This window comes from Globicephala melas, chromosome 14 (assembly GCF_963455315.2).
Source record: "Globicephala melas chromosome 14, mGloMel1.2, whole genome shotgun sequence".
NCBI classification, from domain to species: Eukaryota; Metazoa; Chordata; class Mammalia; order Artiodactyla; family Delphinidae; genus Globicephala; species Globicephala melas.
The window spans coordinates 32,009,529-32,031,281 of record NC_083327.1 but is presented as its reverse complement, the minus strand read 5'-3'; the positions used below and the strand labels follow the sequence as shown (position 1 = coordinate 32,031,281).

The 21,753-nt window shown below is 34.6% G+C and overlaps 1 protein-coding gene across 3 annotated transcripts in view; it reads left to right on the top strand.

Annotated features, from left to right (window-relative positions):
• The window catches only part of ASCC3 (activating signal cointegrator 1 complex subunit 3), a 333,519-nt gene that overhangs the window by 133,703 nt on the left and 178,063 nt on the right, over nt 1–21,753 (top strand). For all 3 annotated transcript variants that reach the window (XM_030882956.2, XM_030882957.2, XM_030882960.3), the window contains exons 11-13: nt 3,547–3,711; nt 13,237–13,413; nt 16,064–16,135. In XM_030882956.2, coding sequence (XP_030738816.1) covers nt 3,547–3,711; nt 13,237–13,413; nt 16,064–16,135 — 414 coding nt within the window. The remainder of the gene's footprint in view (nt 1–3,546; nt 3,712–13,236; nt 13,414–16,063; nt 16,136–21,753) is intronic.

The window sequence follows — 21,753 nt, the reverse complement described above, 5'->3', positions numbered from 1 at the left end:
CATATGGCAGTAGTTTACTCATTTTCATTGTTGTATAATTGTTTCATTGTATAACTATGTTATAAGTTATTTGTCCATATTATTGTTGATGGAAATTTGGCTTACTTCCAATTTTGAAGTATTATAAATAGTACAGCTATGAAAATTCTAATATACATCTTTAGTTTCAAATAGGTGTGTATTTCTGTTCAGTACATAATATACTAGGAATAGAATTGCTGGGTCACAGGGCTTGCATATGTTCAACTTTAGTAGGTAATACCAAGCAGCTTTTCAAAATGGTTGTGTGAGTTTGTATTTCCATGATTATTTCATGAGAGTTCTAGATGCTCTACATCCTCTCCAAACACATGGCATTTTATGTCTTTCATTTTAAATTTTCTGATAGTTGTGTAGTAAATAGTATTTCTCACTCTCTTCTTTTCCCACTCTACTAGTTTAATCTAGTAATTATATGGGGAAAAAAAGGTAAAATGTATATATATATATACTACCAAATGTAAAATCGATAGCTAGTGGGAAGCAGCCACATAGCACAGGGAGATCAGCTCGGTGCTTGATGACCACCTAGAGGGGTAGGATAGGGAGGGTGGGAGGGAGACGCAAGAGGGAAGAGATATGGGAACATATGTATATGTATAACTGATTCACTTTGTTATAAAGCAGAAACTAACACACCATTGTAAAGCAATTATACTCCAATAAAGATGTTAAAATAGTTTTTAAAAATTGTAAAACGCACAATTGAACATGTTCCTCTTGCACTCTTACAGGTATGTTGACAAGAGGCTTTGTGATCTCTTCAGTAATTCTTACCTTGAAATTCAAAGAATTTTATTTGGGACAAGTCTGTTAAAACTTAGATTCAAGCATGACATTCTTCTGTGAAACACCACCTTTCTGGTGTGTTTTGATAAAGGGTTGCTGTAGTGTCCAATTAGTGGATTATGCAAATAATTATAAAAAATTCAGCTTAGGGCTTCCCTGGTGGTGCAGTGGTTGAGAGTCCACCTGCCGATGCAGGGGACACGGGTTCGTGACACCGGTCCAGGAAGATCCCACATGCCGCGGAGCGGCTTGGGCCCATGAGCCATGGCCGCTGAGCCTGCGTGTCTGGAGCCTGTGCTCCGCAATGGGAGAGGCCACAACAGTGAGATGCCTGTGTACCGCAAAAAAAAAAAAAAAAAAATCAGCTTAAAAATTTTACTGTTTTTCTCCCCTAGGAGGAATATATTTCACTTAGAGAAAAAAAGTATTTTAGTAGTCATGAAACAATCACAGAAAACTAAACATTGTAAATTTACTGTTTACAGATGTAAGAAAAGTTTTTTGTTTTGTTTTTGTTTTGTTTTGTTTTTGTTTCCCCTTTGTTTTAAAAGGCAAAAGATAATAATATTAATGTTTGAGTTAATTACCAGATGAGGTGGTTCTAGCAAGTCATAGGTCCTTTGGTTTTGCTGTCAAATGGAGCATTTTAAAATTGAATACACCAAATTGTTGGCACAGTAGTGGTGTATAGCATCTCAGCTCTGCCATTTTCCCAGTGGTCAGGCTAAAATTGGAACAGTTTGGAATAATGATTTTCATACTCCTGAGGGAATAAGTACATGTATTGAGAGAAATTTGAGTTGACAGTAAAAATATTGACAGTTAACCCATGCCCTAACACAAGAGCAGATGGAAATGTCTTGCATGAGTTCCAGTTCATTAAGCAAATGTGACACTTTATTTTCTAGCCATTTTCGTTCAGGGGATTAGAGTAATGAAATGGTAATATAAATGAAGCCAATTTTCACTGTGCTGAAAGTAAGGTGTATAAAACAAAATGCTAAAATGGATTTTTAAGGTTTGGTAGTATAGTTTTCCGATATCTGAAAAATTTTACTTTACAATTTAATCATTACCACATTATTATCTTTGTAGTGTACTTTGTAGCTTTCTTAACATTTATTAATAGTAAGCTTATTTCATATTTTAATGTGACATGAATTTACAGTTTAAGAGAATTACTGTTTTTGAAATCACATGGGCATATTTTTTAGGACTTTGAGTGAAAGGGTTGTTAGTAAGTGATCCCTGGGTATATTTATAATGATATATCTTGGGTTATTTTAAATTTGTCATTTTTCAAAGTAGAAGTTCTGTTTAAGTTATTGGAATATAAAAGAGATGTTAATTAATGCATGCTGAATGCTTCAACCCATTTTAGATCTTAAAATCCATTATACATCTGTTTATACTTGATTCCAAAGCATTTTTTTAAATGTAAAATTTGATGTGATCTCAACATTGCCATTTGGCTTTGGCAAATTAACTAAGTAGCTTTGGATTTGTAGTATTTCACACCTTAGATATGAATGCCTTAATCTATTTCATTATAGTTCACTAATTGTTACATCGAAGTACAACTGCTAAATTTTGTGGTTGATATAGTTCATTTCAAAATGATAGCAGTGATATCTCTAATAATGCAACAGGTTATATTGACAAACTTGGATTTTGTATTTGTTAAGAATTATACATCAATTGCAATCTAAAAAAATAAGATTATCATCATTCCCATAAGCGACTTCAAAAACAGACCTGAGATAACACAACAAAAATGTTGAGAACAATCTGACCCCCTTAACCTCTTCACTCTTCAAAGCATAGTGGGTTTTGATTGTCATCAGTCTCTATAAGCTGGTGTACTGGATAAGAAAAGCTTTGCTTTTGATTTGTTACCTCATGTGTTCTTTGAGTTATATAAGGGCTTATTTCCTAGTTCACTATTACTGTAGTAGAAGGTTTATTAAACTTTTCTTTTTTTCTGCTATCGTATGCTTTTAGGGGACACAAACAATTCAATATTTAGAAAGCAAATAGACTTATAATCACAGCTCATGTCAAATGGTCTCTTCTAAGAACTTATATATAAGTACCCTGGGCTTACCTCCTGCTCTTAGTACCCTGGATCTCCGGTGACTCATTGTTTGTGTTGCTATTTTGTGCCAGTTATGCTGTAGTATATGTATTGTTTTTTAGTATAAACTTCTGCATATACTAGTTGATATTAAAGGGTAGTTTTTAAAAACTGTGTGTCAATAGTAAAGCTTCCTCCAAATTTGGAAAAGTATAAACAGGTAACCATTCCTAGAGTGTATCCTTGGTTTCCTTTTCATTTCCTTTTAGTGATTTATTCACTTATTTTTGTCCCTTTTCAAATGAAAGCCATTATCAGTACACACTTGTTTAGAAGATAGTGTCATTTGGTTTCTTACATTGTAAGACACGTTTTAAGCAAGCCTGTGTATTTTGTACACTTCACACTACAATTTACAGACAGACTACCTTTACTGAGTTTTAATGAGTAACTGCTTAATATCACAACTTAAAGAGAAGTGACTGTTGTCTACAGTGAGTCAGATATCATTCTGGGATATTTGTAACACTTTATTTGATCTGTGTATAGGTGGTTAATCATATTTCTTTTTGAATAACACAGTGGAAGTTTAAATAATATGTGACCTCTTTCCCCTTTTTAATTTATCTTTTCTTGTCTTATAGATGCTTGTGACCACACCAGAAAAATGGGATGTAGTGACAAGAAAGAGTGTTGGGGACGTAGCTCTTTCCCAAATTGTAAAGCTTCTTATTCTTGATGAAGTTCATTTACTTCATGAAGATAGAGGACCAGTATTAGAAAGCATAGTGGCACGTACTTTACGTCAGGTAAGGGGAAGTTATTTGTAAGCTTATTTATTTTTTTTTTTTTTGCGGTATGTGGGCCTCTCACTGCTGTGGCCTCTCCCATTGCGGAGCACAGGCTCCGGACACACAGGCTCAGCGGCCATGGCTCACGGGCCCAGCCGCTCTGCGGCATGCAGGATCCTCCCGGACCGGGACACGAACCTGCGTCCCCTGCATCGGCAGGCGGACTCTCAACCACTGTGCCACCAGGGAAGCCCTGTAAGCTTATTTTGAGGGATAAGTTTTTAAACTTAAATGTAACATTCAAAGAAATATTAGTATGTATTGTTCAAGGGGATAAAGATAATTTTCGTAGGGAGAAACCTTCAGCTATTTCATTTTTATGGTAAAAGTACCCTATTTTTCTTCCTCCCAGGTCTTATGTTATTGAAGTCTCTTTAAATTAACCAAAATAAATACAGGAAAACTTCTATTCTAAACCTGTGTTTTAAAGCTAAATGTAACTTTGACTAAGCAGTATTAAAATATGGTAGAACATAGGAGAATATTAATTATTCATCCATTTCTCTCCATGCCTGACCTCTCCCCCCACTGAAAAAAATCTGGAAATGATTTATATTTTCCTTAATATACTAGGTAAAATGAAATATCTCCTAATGTGCGTAATCTTAATTGTTATTTTTAAAAAGGGACGTGTACTTGTTGTCTCTAGTTTTGGACCTTGTGGTAACTCATAAATTGTCCAAATCAAAATTGGTAAATTCATCAATGATCTGTGATTGTTTTCTGTCACCCCTCTTTCCATTAAGTGAAAAGATATCTTAAAGTACCCATGACTATTAAAATGATGTTTGTTGGTAGATTGTACATGTAAAGACAGTAGATGAACACTAGTTTTTTAACATAATCAAGAACTCTAATTCCTTGACTTCCCATCTCTTATTGTCTCTGATCCATATTCTCCTGGCTTTATTTTCGTTCTGAAATAGCCAAGACTACATGACCAGTTTTTTCTTTTGTCAATAGCCTTAACTTATTTATCCCCTGACTCCCTGGCAAAATTCCAATCATGAGTCAATAGAACAGTATGTTTCCCTCCAGTCAGATTGCTAAACACTAGCTGAGATCACACAGGGGTGGTGGAGACTAAGGTCACTACATTCGTAGACTCTGAATTCACCTGAATCGTCGGGGATTTACCCCGTAACTTCGGAGCAGCTTTGCTTCTTTTTTCCAAGCTTCACCAGACTCCTCCCTCCTTCTCCCCACCCTGTTGTGCCTCATTCTTAGAAGACAATACTTTTTACTGAGTGGAAACACAGGCCTTCATGGCTGAATTCCCTCAGTTTGCATCCAGAAAAAACCTCCGCACCATCCAGCAAAAGCCTCAAACCCCTTCCCAAATCTATCCTCATCATTCCATCCCTCATCCTTTAGTTAGAGGCCCGCTGTCCCCTTGTCTTCGACTCCATTCCTTTCACTCTGTAAGTTATCCCTTTTCTTTTTCCTGGGTCTTTAACTTCTCCTTGTCTGTGAGCACTGTGCCTTCAGCTTTAAAGAATTGCAAAGTCCCACCCATCTTTACCAAAACACCTCCCTCAAACTATCCTGCTCCAATAACTTCTGCTTAGTCAAGCTGTTTTTACCACTCAGCTTCTAGAAATATTAATCTATATTCAGTTTCCCTTTTGATTTCCAAACTACTGTGGTCTGGTTATTGCTCCAGCATAGGTCATAAAAAGTTTTTTTGTTTTTTGTTTTTTAACCAGGATATAACTCATTATTTCTTCAGAATTGAAACTCTTTTCTCTTGGACTCCATGATGCCACCCTGCCTTGATTTTCTTGATTTTTTTGGTCACCTACTTAGCTGCTCTTTCTCAGGCTCCCTTGCTCTCTCCTTTTCTCACCCTTGAAATGTTTACATTCTCCACGATGTTGGTTTGCAAATTGGCTTTGTACACAGAGGGCAAGGAGAGAACTGAAAAAAGAGGCAGACCACTCCAGATTGGTAGGTGACAGTTTTAATAAGCAAGGGAACTTACTTTTGAGGCTTGTCTTGGGCAACTGCAAGATCAGTCGACCTCTACACCTGCCTTAACTGTATATAGAGGCCTTAACTGACTTCAGTCACATATACTGTCCAAATGGTCTCAACACCACATTGCTATCTCAAGGCTGCATCCTCGGGGAAGCTTCTAGCTCAGGGAAGGCAAGCGGAATGCATATTCCTAGGACAGCAAAGGGGGTGAGGATCCTCTAATTGACAAGGTCTAGCTTGCAGATTAATTGGCAGTCACATCCTCTCAGTGACCTTTTCCAACACAGGACTCTGGTCACTTGCCATCTTCTTTTTTTATTCTAAATATTTACCCTGGGAAAATAACACTTCTGTGCCTGTGTCACTTAAATCTCTGCATGTAGTCCAAATCTCCCCGCTGACTTCTATTCCTATCCAAACACAGTTGTATGTTTCTACTCTGGTATCTCATAGACATCTCTTGCTTAAACACGTCAGAAACTCTGCCATCTTCCCTCCCTATTTATAAATGGCATGACAGTCCATTTGATTCTCAAGCCCAAATTGAGTGTGTGGGAGCCACACTCAATTGTTCCTTCTTCCTTAACACTCACCCTCACCCCAATGACTAGTTAGGTGTCAGTTCTTTATATTTCGTATCCTGAATAGCTCTCATCTAGAACTAGGTATGGGAATTTAATATGAAGGGAGTACAAAATTTGAGGAAGTTTATATTGCATTTTCAAATGTTTTAAAATAATGTACTTTCATCTGGTAAATCCAACATAAAATTCTAGATGATTTAATGATTTAGCTATACCAGACAAAACTCAGTGCATTAAAGAAAATATGAAAGAGCATTTAAAAAATAACCTTGAGGTGGAGAAGCTCTAAGCAAAATGCAAAACTCCAAAGGTTACAAAGGGAACATGTGGCGCATTTGGATATGTAACTATTAAAAACTTCTGACCAGTAAAGATACCTTCAAAAAGTCCAAATGTAAGTCAGAATAATAGAAATTATTTGTAGCACATAAAATAAAGCTTAAATGTCCTTTATAATTAAAAGGTTATTGTAAACTAGTAAGAAATATGTTTTTTTAAAAATTTGGAAAAAGCACTTTACAGTAGAAATAAAAATTCTGAAAATCATAGAAAAGATGCTTAAAAGGAATCCAAATCAACATGAGACATTTCTCTTACATAGATTGGCAAAAGTGAAAAAAGAATGTAATTTGAAAATGCTCACTAAACTGTGTTTTTACTTCTAGAAGTCTAACCTATGGAAATAATAGCACAGACACATAGATATAGTAACACCAGTATTCACTGACGCTTTCTTGTTAGCGCAAAATATGTTGGAAACAACCCAACTGTCCAACAAAAGAAGAAATAGTTTAATAAATTCCATTAATTCATAAAATAAAATGCCACTTTGCAGTCTTTAAAAAGAATGAGGTAGAGCTATATGAACCGGGTTTAAAAGATATCCATGTTATATTCTCATTGAAAAGACACAATATACAGCACAATCCCATTTGTGTAAAGAAAAAAAATGCAATATATTTATATTCTCATTCACTCATTTAGTGAACATTTATTAGCTACCTGCTATGTGCTGGCTACACAGTTCTAGGTGTAGTGGTTATAGTTACCAAATAAAGTTCTTGCTTACAGTTAGATTTTTAAGGTGGGGTAGAGCAGGGTGCATAGATGTGGAAGCATATGCAACACGCTGTAAAAGTGGATTTATAGTAGGGATGGGATTAGAGGACTCTTTAGGACATGTTCACTTTTTACTATATAAAAATATGTGCATGCACATGCACAGATGCACATACATAAAACACAAAGCATTGAAATATTCAAAGTAGACACACAAAAATCAGAGGTTTTAGCTAATACCCAACTTAAGAATAATGTCAATAATACATGTAGTTGTGAGACAGAGGTGAAGCATGGAGAAGTCTGCCACTGCCATCACTGTTCTCCTTTCTCGCCACGGTGGATCTGCTCTGGCGCAGATTTTGCTTGTGAGGTCTCGAAAAGAAGCATGCAGGACATCATTTACACAAAAGAGACCTATTTTGATCATGAGTTTTTTTTTTTTTTGCGGTACGCGGGCCTCTCACTGTTGTGACCTCTCCCGTTACGGAGCACAGGCTCCGGACGCACAGGCTCAGCGGCCATGGCTCACGGGCCTAGCCGCTCCGCAGCATGTGGGATCTTCCCGGATCGGGGCACGAACCTGTGTCCCCTGCATTGGCAGGCGGACTCTCAACCACTGCACCACCAGGGAAGCCCTGTCATGAGATTTTTTAAAAAAATTTTTAACAGCTTTATCGAGGTAGAATTGATATACAAAACAGTGCATATGATTAGTGTATTAGGTAAAGTGAGATTAGTGGTTAACAGAAGGTACTATTTCCCAAGGTGATACTTTCCGATCACGAAATGTTTTGATTTGATACCTTGATACGTACATAGCTTAGTGATCTTTTCAGGGAGCCAGGCCACGTAAGTCCATACATTCCTGGTTTGTTTGCATTGAGCCACCTAGAGAGCATGTCCATCAGCTAAAAGCATTACAAAGATAAAGCTTTCCTGCAACTATAGAACATTAGAGGTCAAGTAAATACCATTAGTACATTTGCCAGGAGGTCTGTCATTAGCATGTTTACAAGGGGATTTGACCAGGGCATCTTTCTTTCTTGAGGATTCCCAGTTGAGAGACAAAATAGATTGCAGGCCTGCTGCTGATGCTTTCTGTACATATGTACACAGACACACACATTATGTACCATATGTACTTTGAAGCATTCGTTATAAATATTTTGTAAATTATGAATATATAATAGTATAATTTTCTATATATAGTTTATAAACTGTGAAGTAAAATATATAAAAATTATATATTATAGGTTTATTACATATGTAGTATAATTATAAACATATCATATGTTAACATATGATATAGGAATATATAATACATTGTATGTAACATGGATATATAATATGTAAATATACATTAATTCATCCTGCACATTGGCTTCTTCATAATATAGCCAAATTCCAATTGTATAGTTTATCACTTACTGTGCTTATAAACCTTTGATGACTTGCTGTTTGTTATCTTAAGAAAAATGTTTAAATACTTTAACTGGACGTTAAACACTACTGAAGCCCTGACCTATTTGTCCAATTTTAACTTCTTCATCATATTCCTTACCTGATGTAGGTTCCAGCCACACAAAACCATTTATTCCTTCGCCACTTTTTTTCCAATGCCATTGGCCCTCTTTCAGAGGTAAAACTAATCTTACTTACGTCAGAGTGTATTGTTAGTTATGAGATGAAGGGTTGTAAATGCAAAATTATATATTATTGCTCCACACGTCCATCTGTTGAAAACTTACTATTCTTTTGAGTTTGCCAAATATCACTTCTTCTATGAAGTGTTTCCTAGTTTACCACTCAGAAAGAATTACACCTTTTCTGTGTTCCCTCTGTACTCCCTTTCTTTGCACATTTTTAGCACTCATCACAGTCTTCCTTATAATTTCACAACTTAACTATAGGTAATTCTGTCTTTATCTGTGTCTCTCACTAGATTTTAATCTCCTTAACAGAATGATCTATATGATTCTTCTCATATTTCCAGTGTATTAGTGCAGTGCTCATAAATATTTTTAGAAAAAACGAAGTTCCTTTTTGTTTGTTCCTTGTGATTACCAGACATTCCCAGTAGATGGCAGTGCTTTACATGGCACTTCAACAATTTGTAACTAACGTAGATACACCATAGGTAGCTATTCTAATGCAGTGTAGATTCTGTTCAGGTTCTGAAGTTGCATGGTGGTATTAGGGACTAAATTCACAACATACTTGGCATGAGTGAAAGAAATTTGGAAAATAAAAAAGTACAATGAAGCCCTAATCTGTTATATTTAACAACATTGAACTAACATTAGTTGTAACTAAATTTACTTTCAGTGAATAGACTTTGTCCAAACTTAGATATTATGTGAGGGACAATGCTATAAAAATTTACTGCCTAGTTTTTGGGCTAATGATAAAGAAGAAACTGTAAAATGTTAATTTTTCATAGCTTTCAACTATTAATATTTTCAGATAACTCTGTATAGTGTATGGAGTTTTGAGATGTGGTTTAAGACATAAACTTCCAAATTATCCATATTTAAAAGAATATATTTCTCATACAGGCTTATCTGTGTTGAGAATGATATGATTTTTTTAGATTAAAAAATACAGTTGTTGTAAAATGGGGTTTTAGCAGAAAAATATCTCTAGTGTTTGCAAGGTATCATATATTTAACATCAAAAGTCCTTAAAAATATACTCAATAACTTTTGTGTTGAATGATTTTAAAACTAAAAATCACCTTCATATCCTTTCACATCACCATCAATAGGAAATAGAACTATGGTATAATTAAAATTATCATTCTAATTACTGTAAAGGATTCTAATCATAGCATGTAAAGGAGGTTTCTTAAATAGTAGGTAGGGTCATCAGTTCCCCTTATTTAGGGTTCTCTTGTTTGGGTTGGGTTTGGTTTGGGAGCCATATGTATATCTCATAGGTAGTGTTTTATTTAGTCCTCAAAGAAGCCCAGATAGAACCCATAACAGTGAGTAAGCAGATTCATTTTTGTCCTACTTACAGAATGAGTTTGGAAGGCACAGGGCCTCTCTAAGTGCCTGTAAATAATATTTGTGTGAGGGAGTGAACTCAGGCCCTTGGACTTTCCCAGCCCATATATGCACTGTATAGAAATATCCAAGGAGAAATCTGACATTGGGAGCTGCTCACTTAGGTATAATAACTCGAAGATACCAGCATGATGCAAGCAAGTTTTGACTAAAATTAGATGTAAATAAGAGAGACATAAAAACTGAAAAAATAGTTAAAATATTTGCCCAAGTAAATATATCCCATGAATCTCCTTATTTTACTTATGATAGCAAGAAGGTGAGAATGACTTAAAAGTTCCTAGATTTAAAAAATAATAATATTGTATAGTCTTTTGTTAAAGATTGAGAATCTTTTTATATGCATTCTCTCATAAAGGAATTTGGTCGAAGGTTAATTAACTTACCAAATTCATTCCAAGTCTTGTGTACTTTTAAAAATCACATCAGAGGTTTTCAAACTTCTTCCCAGGTAAGAAACCCTTTTTTAAATTAAACTTTTACATGGAAGCCTAGTATAGAAAAATATGAAAGCATGTGGGGTTTGAAAACCCGGATAGAAAGGATATTATAGGTGCATGGGGCTGCAGAATGCCCCCCATACTTCTGCAGAACCCCTAGGGCTTACCTGTGAATGGTCCTGGACTGTTCCCTTTAGCAACATTTGGCATCTTAATTTAAAATGGGAAGTTTTTATGTGATGAAAGTAATACTTTCTCTTGGCAAATGCTTAACTTCCTGTATTATAAATATAAAATATAGAGAATTTGAATAATATAATTAATGTCATAAAGTGGTCAAGCATATAGAATTGTATACCCTAAAAATAGATAAATTATGTTCATCTTAGGTGACCATGGGACATTTTCTCAAAGCAGAAATTGAAAAGATCATAGTCTTTACAAAATACAATAGAGGGACTTCCCTGGTGGCGTAGTGGTTGAGAGTCCGCCTGCCGATGCAGGGGACGCGGGTTCGTGCCCCTGTCCAGGAGGATCCCACATGCCGCGGAGCAGCTGGGCCCGTGAGCCATGGCTGCTGAGCCTGCACGTCCGGAGCCTGTGCTCCACAACGGGAGAGGCTACAACAGTGAGAGGCCCACGTACCGCAAAAAAAAAAAAAAAAAAAAAATAGAAATTTAGAAATAACTTCTATATGGTAAAACAAAACTATATACACACACACATACATATCTATATATGCATATGTATATACAAACACATATATATGTACATACATTCTACACTTTTGTATTTGATAAACTGAAGACATAAAACCCAACCACTTGAAAGAATAGTCTTCTGACACTGAGAGTTCAGTAAGTGATCATGAAAGGAAGGAAGGGAAAGAGAGTGACAACATTATTATTAGAAAATAATGAAAGTTTATTAAGTACAGACAGAGTTTATAATTCAGAGTTTGAATTATACTCAAATGAAACAGGAATGTTGGGACTATAGTAAGTTAATTATTAAATTTTAAATGTTGGGTAATTTTAAACAGAATGTTCTAAAAAAATGGAAAAATAGTACAGTTGAAAAAAATTAAATACAAACTAGGAAACCAATAGAATTAGATTTATTAGCTAGAAACCTTCTATATTTTTAAAAAAGCAAAAGCTAGGTTTTAAAAAAGTAAAATAAACATAACAAATCCAATCACAAAAAAGTAGAAAACCTATGAGTAAACAAAATTAAAAAGGATAAAGATCTTTTAAGAACGTTTAGAGATGGAAAAAGATGAGAATACTATCAGCTATCATCATAAAAACGTAATTGAAAGAGAATGGAATAGTGTCGTGTGCTCATCAGCAGTAAAATGGAGAAACTCCTTGGCATGCGAGATTTCTCATGATCATCTCTACACTTCTACATTTCTAGCTCGTGCCATTAGTGTTGCTAAGTACAGTACCTTAAACACCATTGTTCCTGGCCTACCTGGCAGGTCCTAGCCGCTCTCTTAGAACACCGACAACTGTCACCTCTGCGTGCCTTCCCTGACTTACCCGAGCTTGATTAGTGATCTCTCTTCATTGTTCTCAGTTTTTAGAAGGTGCTACTATTAATGGGACACATTACAGTGTTTTTTTGTAGTTTTTACAGACTCTTAAACCCCTGCTCTCCTGGCTTTGTGCCTGTCATTAAAAGCTTAATAAATGATTGACGAACAAATTAATTGATGTTTTCAGCAGAGTTCAGCCACAAAATTAGAATATTACACCCCACCAGTGAACACAAATAATGCAGCTTAGGACATTCTTTGAGTAGTTTGTGATTTTCTTCCCCCAAGTTTTGGCTGTTGTTCCACACAAACTCTCTCTTATACAGTATATCATTTTAAATTTAAATTTGTGAAACACTAGAAGAATCTACCTTAATTATTTCAGACTTCTGTGGTTGTGTGTTTAAAATGAATTTGAAATTATTGAACTTGAGAATAAAGAGCATATACTTCTAACACCTGAAATTATAAAGTGGTACAGCTTACACTAAAACCTAACACATGTCACTTGCCTTGTTAAATTTTTAGGGGGGAAAACAACAAAACAGAAGAAACTATTTAAGAATTTTCCAGTTCAGAAAATATACTAAAATTACACTTTTAATCACTTTATATCATTCCACATGCCAGATTTAAGCCAGTTTTTTTTTTCACATTATCTGTCTTTTAGACTGTGTTGTTATTCTCAGTTTCTTCAGTGATCTTATTTTATTGTGACTGTTTCATCGTTTATACTACTAAAACTTATTTTAAACTTGGTACAAATCCAGATGGGTTGAATCTATCTCATATGTTAATTAAAATAACCCCTATAGGTTGAATCCACACAGAGTATGATAAGAATTCTTGGACTGTCTGCAACCTTACCCAACTACCTCGATGTTGCTACGTTTTTACACGTTAATCCCTTCATTGGACTTTTCTACTTTGATGGCCGCTTTCGACCTGTTCCTCTTGGACAGACATTTCTGGGGGTTAAAAGTGCAAATAAGGTAAACATTTGTTTTAAAACTTATACTTTTCTTTTCCAGAAATATTTTTGTTGATGTATTGTTTAATACTTGTTTGAGGTTAGAGACTCCAGAAGACCATTTCAGTCACATTACAAATATCACAGCCTAGAAAAAAAAACTCAAGCATACTTCCTCAGCTATATGTAGTAGAATGTCTCCTGCTCCAAAAAGCTGCTTGTAGTAGTTTGCATTGCTATTATCAGTGTATATTTTGTATTCTCAGCTAAGAACACAAGTTATATATAAGAATATGTTTCAAAATGTTAATTTGATAGGGTTGAAGGCCAATATGAAATAATAAAAGACTTTAGTTAAGTCAGTAATATATATCATGATATAATATTATTCATCTAAAATAAGTAATACCTTATATGCAATAGAAAAATAATTTCATGATAGCAACTATTAAAGGAGGGGCTCTATTTAACTTATAATATTGTATAACTATCATATTAATTATATACATAAGTGGCATTTCTGAAATTCTTTGCAATGTTTTAAAAAGTCTGTTTATCTAATTCCTTAAATAGTATTACCATGTACCATTTGCATTATCAGGGTGCTTATTTTAGGCTTTTATAATGTCATGAAGGAATATTTTGCTTAAAATTTATTTGTTTATCATTCTGTTTAATGACACTTCCCCCCCCCCCCCGTGGAAGAAATAGTTTTAGGAGAAGATTCACGGGCCATATGACCTCTTTATAAAAGAAAGCAGGATAGAATCGTGTGTTACTATGTCAACCTTGGTCTTTAGTGTATTACATTACTTTTGTCTAAAAACAATTGTATTAGTAAAACAGGGTCATTTTTAGCCTACAGTATTATAAATAAAATACTCAGCTTAGAAAATACTAAAAGCCAATGTCACTGCAACAGTTAGTATGCTCCATCTGCATTGCATAAAAGTAAGGTATGTTTAGAATTGTGGGGAGCCATTTCAGATGTATACATAGAAGGACAGCTCATGTTATGGTAATAGTTATGATATGCATCTTTTACCTTCATTGTTTCAAGGGCTTTTCAGTATTACTTGTTGCTTGTTTTTTTCAGCCATATCTTAATATATGTTTGATTTTTTAGTTTATTTTAATGTATCATTAGAACAGATGTAGAGCTGTTTATAACATTAGATTGTTCTTTCAACTTATAATTTAAATGATTGCAGATGGTTCTCACAGAAAGATGTAGAGAAGAAAGTGTTTTCAGATGCTTGTCAGGGGTCTTAAAACTTATTTTCTTTTAATTTCATCATAGAAGGTGGTAAATCACTTACAGCTAATTAACTTCCATGTATTTTTCACCACAATATGTTAGCATTGTAATCACAAAAGGAATGGTGTGAGATGTTGAACTATCATAATTATTTTGAAGGTTTAAAAATTTGGCAAAATTTAAAAACTATTTTTACAAATCTTACACAGTGTAAATAGTAAATTAATTATATATATTCGTTATAAATATGCATTTTTGTCTTACTAAAATGTATTAGTTTTACGCTCAGCTGACATACACAGTTGGTAACAAGAATTCCCCCAGGGTGTTGTTTAATATATTGTAACCGTTGTTAATTTGTCATTTCTTATAGTAAGGAATCCTTTTAGATTTCTTAGAGTTTCATTCAGAAGCTCACGATGTGATTCAGTTGTGGAAGAACACAAAATAGGAAAATGGTGTCCATGACACGTCTAATTTGAAATAATGGCTTTGACCAGAGCTCAATCCAAAATTCACCAAAAAAATTACTGAGAGTTTTGTTTGGAGAAGTTTTTGGTTTGTTGTTTTTTCCAATCATTAATGGAGAGTAAATTGTCTTGTGATTATCTCATTTTACTTAATCACTATAAGAGTTCCAGAATGTTAAAATGTTTCCTTTATTAAAACAAAAAATCTAAATTTTAGTCATTTCAGTTGTGTAACATTTTCATCCCCTCCAGACTCTTAATAAATGTTAAATAGAGAGATGCAGGCTGTGTCACATGCCTCCTCTTTGAGGTAACTACCTTACCTTTTTGGTTGGAAGTTGTCTCATCATTAATAGGGAAAATGAGACCTTTTTTAAATTCATTAATTTGATATTAAATTTCCAATTAATCTGGAAAATGTTTCTGTAGAAAAATATCTACCGAACTCTGTATACATTACAGAAATAGTATGTTTCCTTACATTTTAGCTTTGTATGTCATGATATTCTACTGGTAATATTCCGGTGATTTTGAGAATTACACAGGAAAGCTCTATGTATAGTTTTATAGACTGAAATAGAAGAAAAACAGTCTGAAGAATGGGCTTCTCTGGTGAAAACAGTGAAAAGAACTTTAAAATTATTTTAAAATATCTCTCACTAGAATATTATTCTTAAACTTATTGTCTTTAAAAAACTTGCATTCTTATAAAGCTAGTTCACTGAAACTATTGCATGAGGTATTTTATTTGTATTTTTTAATTATATTGTGTTTATTTCCGATTGGGTTGTTATATATCAGGTGTTGATATTGCAGGTGTTGTTTCTGCATTCTGGCTAGTCTGAAAGTAAAAGGAGGTGCGTCGTAATTGATAAAGCTTCCTTTGTGGTTAAGAAGTTTATAATTGCTTCATCTGATATTTTTCATGTTTTAAAAACTTTAAGGTGCAACAGTTGAATAACATGGATGAAGTATGTTATGAAAGTGTTTTGAAGCAAGTAAAGGCTGGACACCAGGTACACTTTATTTTATCCTGTTTTTAGAGAACACTTAATGATTAAAATTATTAATTTTTATGCTCTTAAAAAGGTTCTTCAATTCTGAGATAATGATTCACAGGTTTTATTTCTTAGTAATTTTTTAGCCCACTGGGTAGCCATATAAGTCATAAAATATTCATAGGTAATATTATCATTCCAGTATTGATAGATCATTGCTGTTTTGTTTGCCACTTTTATTAAATAGATAAGAGAAAGAAGAATTTCATCCTTTACATTTCAGGTTACTTCTTTATTTATTTTAAAGCACCAACCTTCTCTCATACATCAAAAATTTTAATTTACTTACATAATGTAAAACATTTAAATGTTATATTATTCTTACTGTTTTCCTGAAGTAGTAGCAATTGAAATATATATAATAAATTTTCATATTGTTTGGATATTAAGAACTTTCAAAGTTCAAGATGCTCCAATCAAGATTGTTAAAAAAAAAAAAAAAGTGTAATGATGTGTGTAGCCTTTTCAGATTGGTTTCTTTCACAATGTGTATTTGAGGTACACAAATCTCTGTCTTTTCATGGCTTGATAGCTTATTCTTTTTAGCACTGAATAATATTCCATTGTCTGGATGTTCCACAGTTTATGTGTACATAACAGCTGTGGATGGGTTTTATGTGGACATACGTTTTCGGTTCCTTTGGGTAAATACCAAGGAGTGTAATTGCAATATCAGTATTTATTAAACTACTCAGCCTTTCTCCATATAATCTTATGTTATAAAATATGTCTTTAAAAAATGAAATGCATCCTTATTCCTGAATGTTGGGAAATGTAGCAGTTGTATCTTGTAATGTAGGTAGGTAAAAGTCCAAGTAAATGTAATTTAAAGAATCCTAGGAAGATTATATCCTCTTCCTCTTCTGGCATAGTTCATTCTCTCACTGTTACAGGGGCTAACATGTCCCGCTAGAAATCATGATTTACAAAGTTCAGATGCTGGCTGGGGGTGTTTGGTCAGTAGAGATTAGATCTCACTGCCAGCCCTTTCATTCTTAGTGTGAATCCATCCATTGCATTACTTTTCGAAATGAAAACTGCCACAGGGCAGGCACTTGTAGTAGTAAGTTCAGACCAAAGTTGAGATGGAGAGCTAGGTTCACAGTGCTGGTTCCTGTTTAGAAAGGACAGACTAGGTTGGGAAACACCAGGGGAGGCTTCAGGTGGTCGGGGGCCAGCTGCTGTAGGGCAGGAGGAACCCGGAAATGAAGAGTGTGCAAAGACGAGGCAGAAGTTGCACACAGGCATTACCTCCCACCTTTTGTGTGCATGTCATGGCATCCACCAGTGCCAGCCTTTTAAGGACCACCAAGCTGTCTCCTTCCCCTACACTTTTGTCTGGCTAAAAATGCACTGTGGGTGACTCTGTAAAGTGTGGTTACAGTTTAAGAACCCACTGAAACACTTCGGTATCAGAGTTCCTGTCCAGATCCGTGCTTACATCCCTCTCCCAAAACAAGAATGGAGCAGGATAAGCATGATCGTTTTCAGGTTCTCTGCCATAAGAAGTAAGGTTTAGGTTGCAGGTCTCCCAGTTTCTGTTTCAGTGATTAGTGATGATGTTTGTTTTCCATAAAAGTAGGACTTTCTTCAGTTCTCTAGACATACCTACATATCTATTTACTTTTTTTAATTGTAAAAATAAAATAACAATATTAAGGAAAATTTTCATAGTTCCACTATTATTTTACCTTTTCAACATTATTATTGTAATGTTTATACATGTCCTGCTGGTCTTTTTTTTTATCCGTTTGCACATGTAGCTTTTAATTTTGCTCATTCAAACTTAATTTTAATTACTGGCTACAGTCCATTGCTAAATTATAATTATACTGTATATACAGTTTTATATTCAGTTTTCCTTAATGAATACTAAAGATTTTTCATTGTTTCTACCTGGTCTTCACAATTTTAATGTCTGTAATAGAGAGAACGGAGTTTTTATTCAGGTTCTAAGTTTCAGATGCCATGTAAGTCACTTCGGACTTTTAATCTTCACAGTCTGCTGACATAAGCATTAAATCTCCTTTTGTTAAAAGAGAAAATGAACCTACGACATGTTAAGAAGCTTCTCAAGGTCATACAACTAGTAAAAGGTTGCTCCAGGATTGCAATACAAGTCCGCGTTGATAAAAGCCCACAGCATCTTCAGAACTTTACACTGCCACTTTGCCATTGAGTTGACATTTGTTCTTCCTTTTATTATTGGTTATTCCTCCGTTATTGAGTGCTTTAAATGTTTGCACCTTTCTGTTATTAAAAAATAATGCTGCTCTAGTGATCATCTTTCTGCCTATTATTTTTTCTGTTGAAACGTTTACTTAGGGTAAATTCCCTGAAATAGGATTATGGTTCAAATGGCCGTATTTTGTGGTCTTACCACATGATTCTATAATGCATTCTGAATGGGTTATAATATCTCGTTGTCATAGCAGACCTGCAAAGAATTTTATTAAATGTATGCCATTTTCTTCTGAACAGCATCAAGTAGTGTGATGTAAGACTATGATCTGATGTGTGTTTGCCATTTTGAATTTGTTTTACAATTGTAAGTTATATAAGACACAGTGGTGTTTTACCAGTGAAATTTTTTTCTTAGGTAGCAACAATTACCTCTAAATCATGATTACAAAAACTCATGTTTTACGTACCATGTTATTCATGATTTGCTTTGGGTATGCACTTACCTTTCAATTAGAAAAACCCATTCTTCCCAGTGCTTTTGCTTCATATGTGATCCTGTGGTCTTTAGCCTCTGTAATTGTGTCTTTAAAATGTTTAATATAAAATATGATTAGTATAAAAGAGGGTGACCAATAAAAGAGTGTAAACAGATTTAACACTTGGGTACACCAAAAAGTGAAAATGAGGGGAAAAAAAACAAAAATGAGGGGAAAAAAATCACTGAATTCTATCACTCAGAGATAGTTTCTGTTGGTGTATGTCCTTCCATTTCTTAAAATGCATTTTACTCCCTTAATTTTCTATCCTTTTTTCTCCATTATCTCTATAGTTTCTCTATTTTCTCTACCTCAAAATATGACAGAACCGTACATAGAAGCAATAACATGTAAATTAACATCTTAGCTTAAAGATGTTATAGTTTAAAATTTTGTGTTCTACGCAGTGTTGTTTTTTTAGGCTTTGTGTACCAGTAGAACAGGTCGTACTACGTAAGATTGGGTTGTAAGGAAATACTGTTGGTTAAGTTCCTAGTATAGTGTCATGTACATGGGGACTCTGGTAAATAGAATCTCATTGTGAAGAATTGCTCATCTTCAAAGATCCTTAGTGAGTTGGGGCTGTTGGAAAATATCAAATGCATCAGGACCATGGCCCATTAGTTGGTATTTGCCTCTAGTATTGCTAGTACTACAAATGCCCAGGCCAGTGCCTGCAGATTATAAGTACTAGGTTAAGGCAGCATCTTAGTCTTTTACATTAATGTAATCATCTCAAGTAAAAAACTCTTTTACAACATAATTTGAGAATAAACCTCTCTCTTTTTCATTTCTTTAAATTATCTGTATTATGTATGTAACTTTGGGAAAGTTGCCCAAAACTAAAATCTTTTTCTGTTTTAGTCTTTTCAAAGGGATCGCTCTGTCTGTTTAAATCTTCTGTTAGCAAGTTGCTCTGCCAAGTACTATTTGGCTTATAAGTTCAGTTAGCTTGATAAGTGACAGCTTCTGCTGATTGTCTTTGTAATATGTCCAGAACTGGAATTGCAGTGTGCATACTTGGAAAAGAGGACTGTTACACATTTTGATTTTGGAAGCTGAGGTAGATACCTGTTTCAACAAGGCTAGCAATCTTTGATTTAATCCATCACACAAGAATTGCTACTTCACAGTAGTCTTTGATTACTGAGGCTCATGTGGAAGTTTGTTTTCGGGGGCTTAGAACCCCTCACTGGATTATTTTTCTCTTTTTATCACCTTGAAGAAATACCTTCTCTAAGCTGTGGTCCTCTGCTTTTATTAGAAGGTTAACAAAGAACTCCACAACAGAATAGAGTTTCTGAGTTTAGTTTTTTCCCTTGTAATTGAGGTTGATTATAATGTTATACTAGTCACTAGTTGTCTTTGTATAAGGTTCCAAGTGATAAATTTCAACAAACGAATTTATACGTATCCATCTGTCAGAAGATGAAAAATATTGATGAATATTGTTGAAATATTGTTGAATAAAGATGAATATTGTTGAATATTGATGAATATTGTTGAAAAATTCAACAATCTTTTACCTTATTATCTAAAAAACTGACAGCCAATTTAACTCTTCAGTTACATTATTCTGCCTGACTCTAATGACTAAAAGGTCTAACTATATATGCTTCATTTTAAGAATCTCTTCTGTATAAATGTTTTGTTGTACATATAAAAGTACAGTAAATTGTGTGTGTGTGTGTGTGTGTGTGTGTGTGTGTGTGTACACAGAGAGACAGATACAGAAACAGAGACAGAGAAACAGGAGACAGAGAGAAACAGAGCTTTGCTCTGGAATTCAGTTATAGTTGTAACTAACTGGACATTAGTGCATTGTTATTAAGCAGCCAGCTATGTATTTGATCAATGTGCTTTTCCTTAGTAATAGGGGAACATAAGTTATTTCTTGTAGCACTGTGTACCAAACAAACTTTAGCTTTATTTTGTTGCCTTTTAAATATATCTTAGCAGTTAGTATATAGTAGTAAGAAATTGTAAGTCAGTCTATTCTAATCCAGGAAAACAAATTGAATTTTCCTTGTGACTACCTCATGTCCCCCTCTCTTTTTGCCAGCTTGTGAAAAATTCTTCCAGTGAATACTCCTTGATTCTATTTGTTTGCCTTCAGGTTGTTTAGTATTTTGGATTTTCTCTCTAATTGTGGTTTCCCTAAATAATTTTATTAGCGCAACTACTTTTCAGACCATTATTAAGAAGACTAAAAATATGTGTCCATTAAAAAAAAGAACTATAGGGCTTCCCTGGTGGCACAGTGGTTGAGAGTCCGCCTGCCGATGCAGGGGACACAGGTTCGTGCCCCGGTCCGGGAATTTCCCACATGCCACGGAGCGGCTGGGCCCGTGAGCCATGGCCACTGATCCTGCACGTCCGGAGCCTGTGCTCCGCAACGGGAGAGGCCACAACAGTGAGAGCCCGCGTACCGCAAAAAAAAAAAAAAGAACTATAACTCTAAGGCAAATAAATACTTTTCATGCTAAAAATTAATTTCCTCTTAAATATATAGACGAATTAATTTTGTTTCTCTCTGCTTAGATTAAATTAGAATAGAGCAAATTTCATGTTCAAAAGCCATGCTGATGTTCTCTGATTATAGTATTCCATGGGTTTCAGTATACCAGTCATCTACACTTGTGTGTTCGCGTACTTAATAGATTTCATGTGCGGCTTTGTCTTAAAAGTATTAAAAGCGGTAGGAGGCAGTTGTGTTCCACTCAAGCATGTGTGATGACAGGTGGAGAAAGTCTTTTCAGGTTGACTTTTCAACAGTCGTACTCCGCAAGACTTCAAGCTCTTCTTGGCTATTGGGAAATTAAAAGTTGGCGATTCAGCCTTTAATTTTGATCCGTC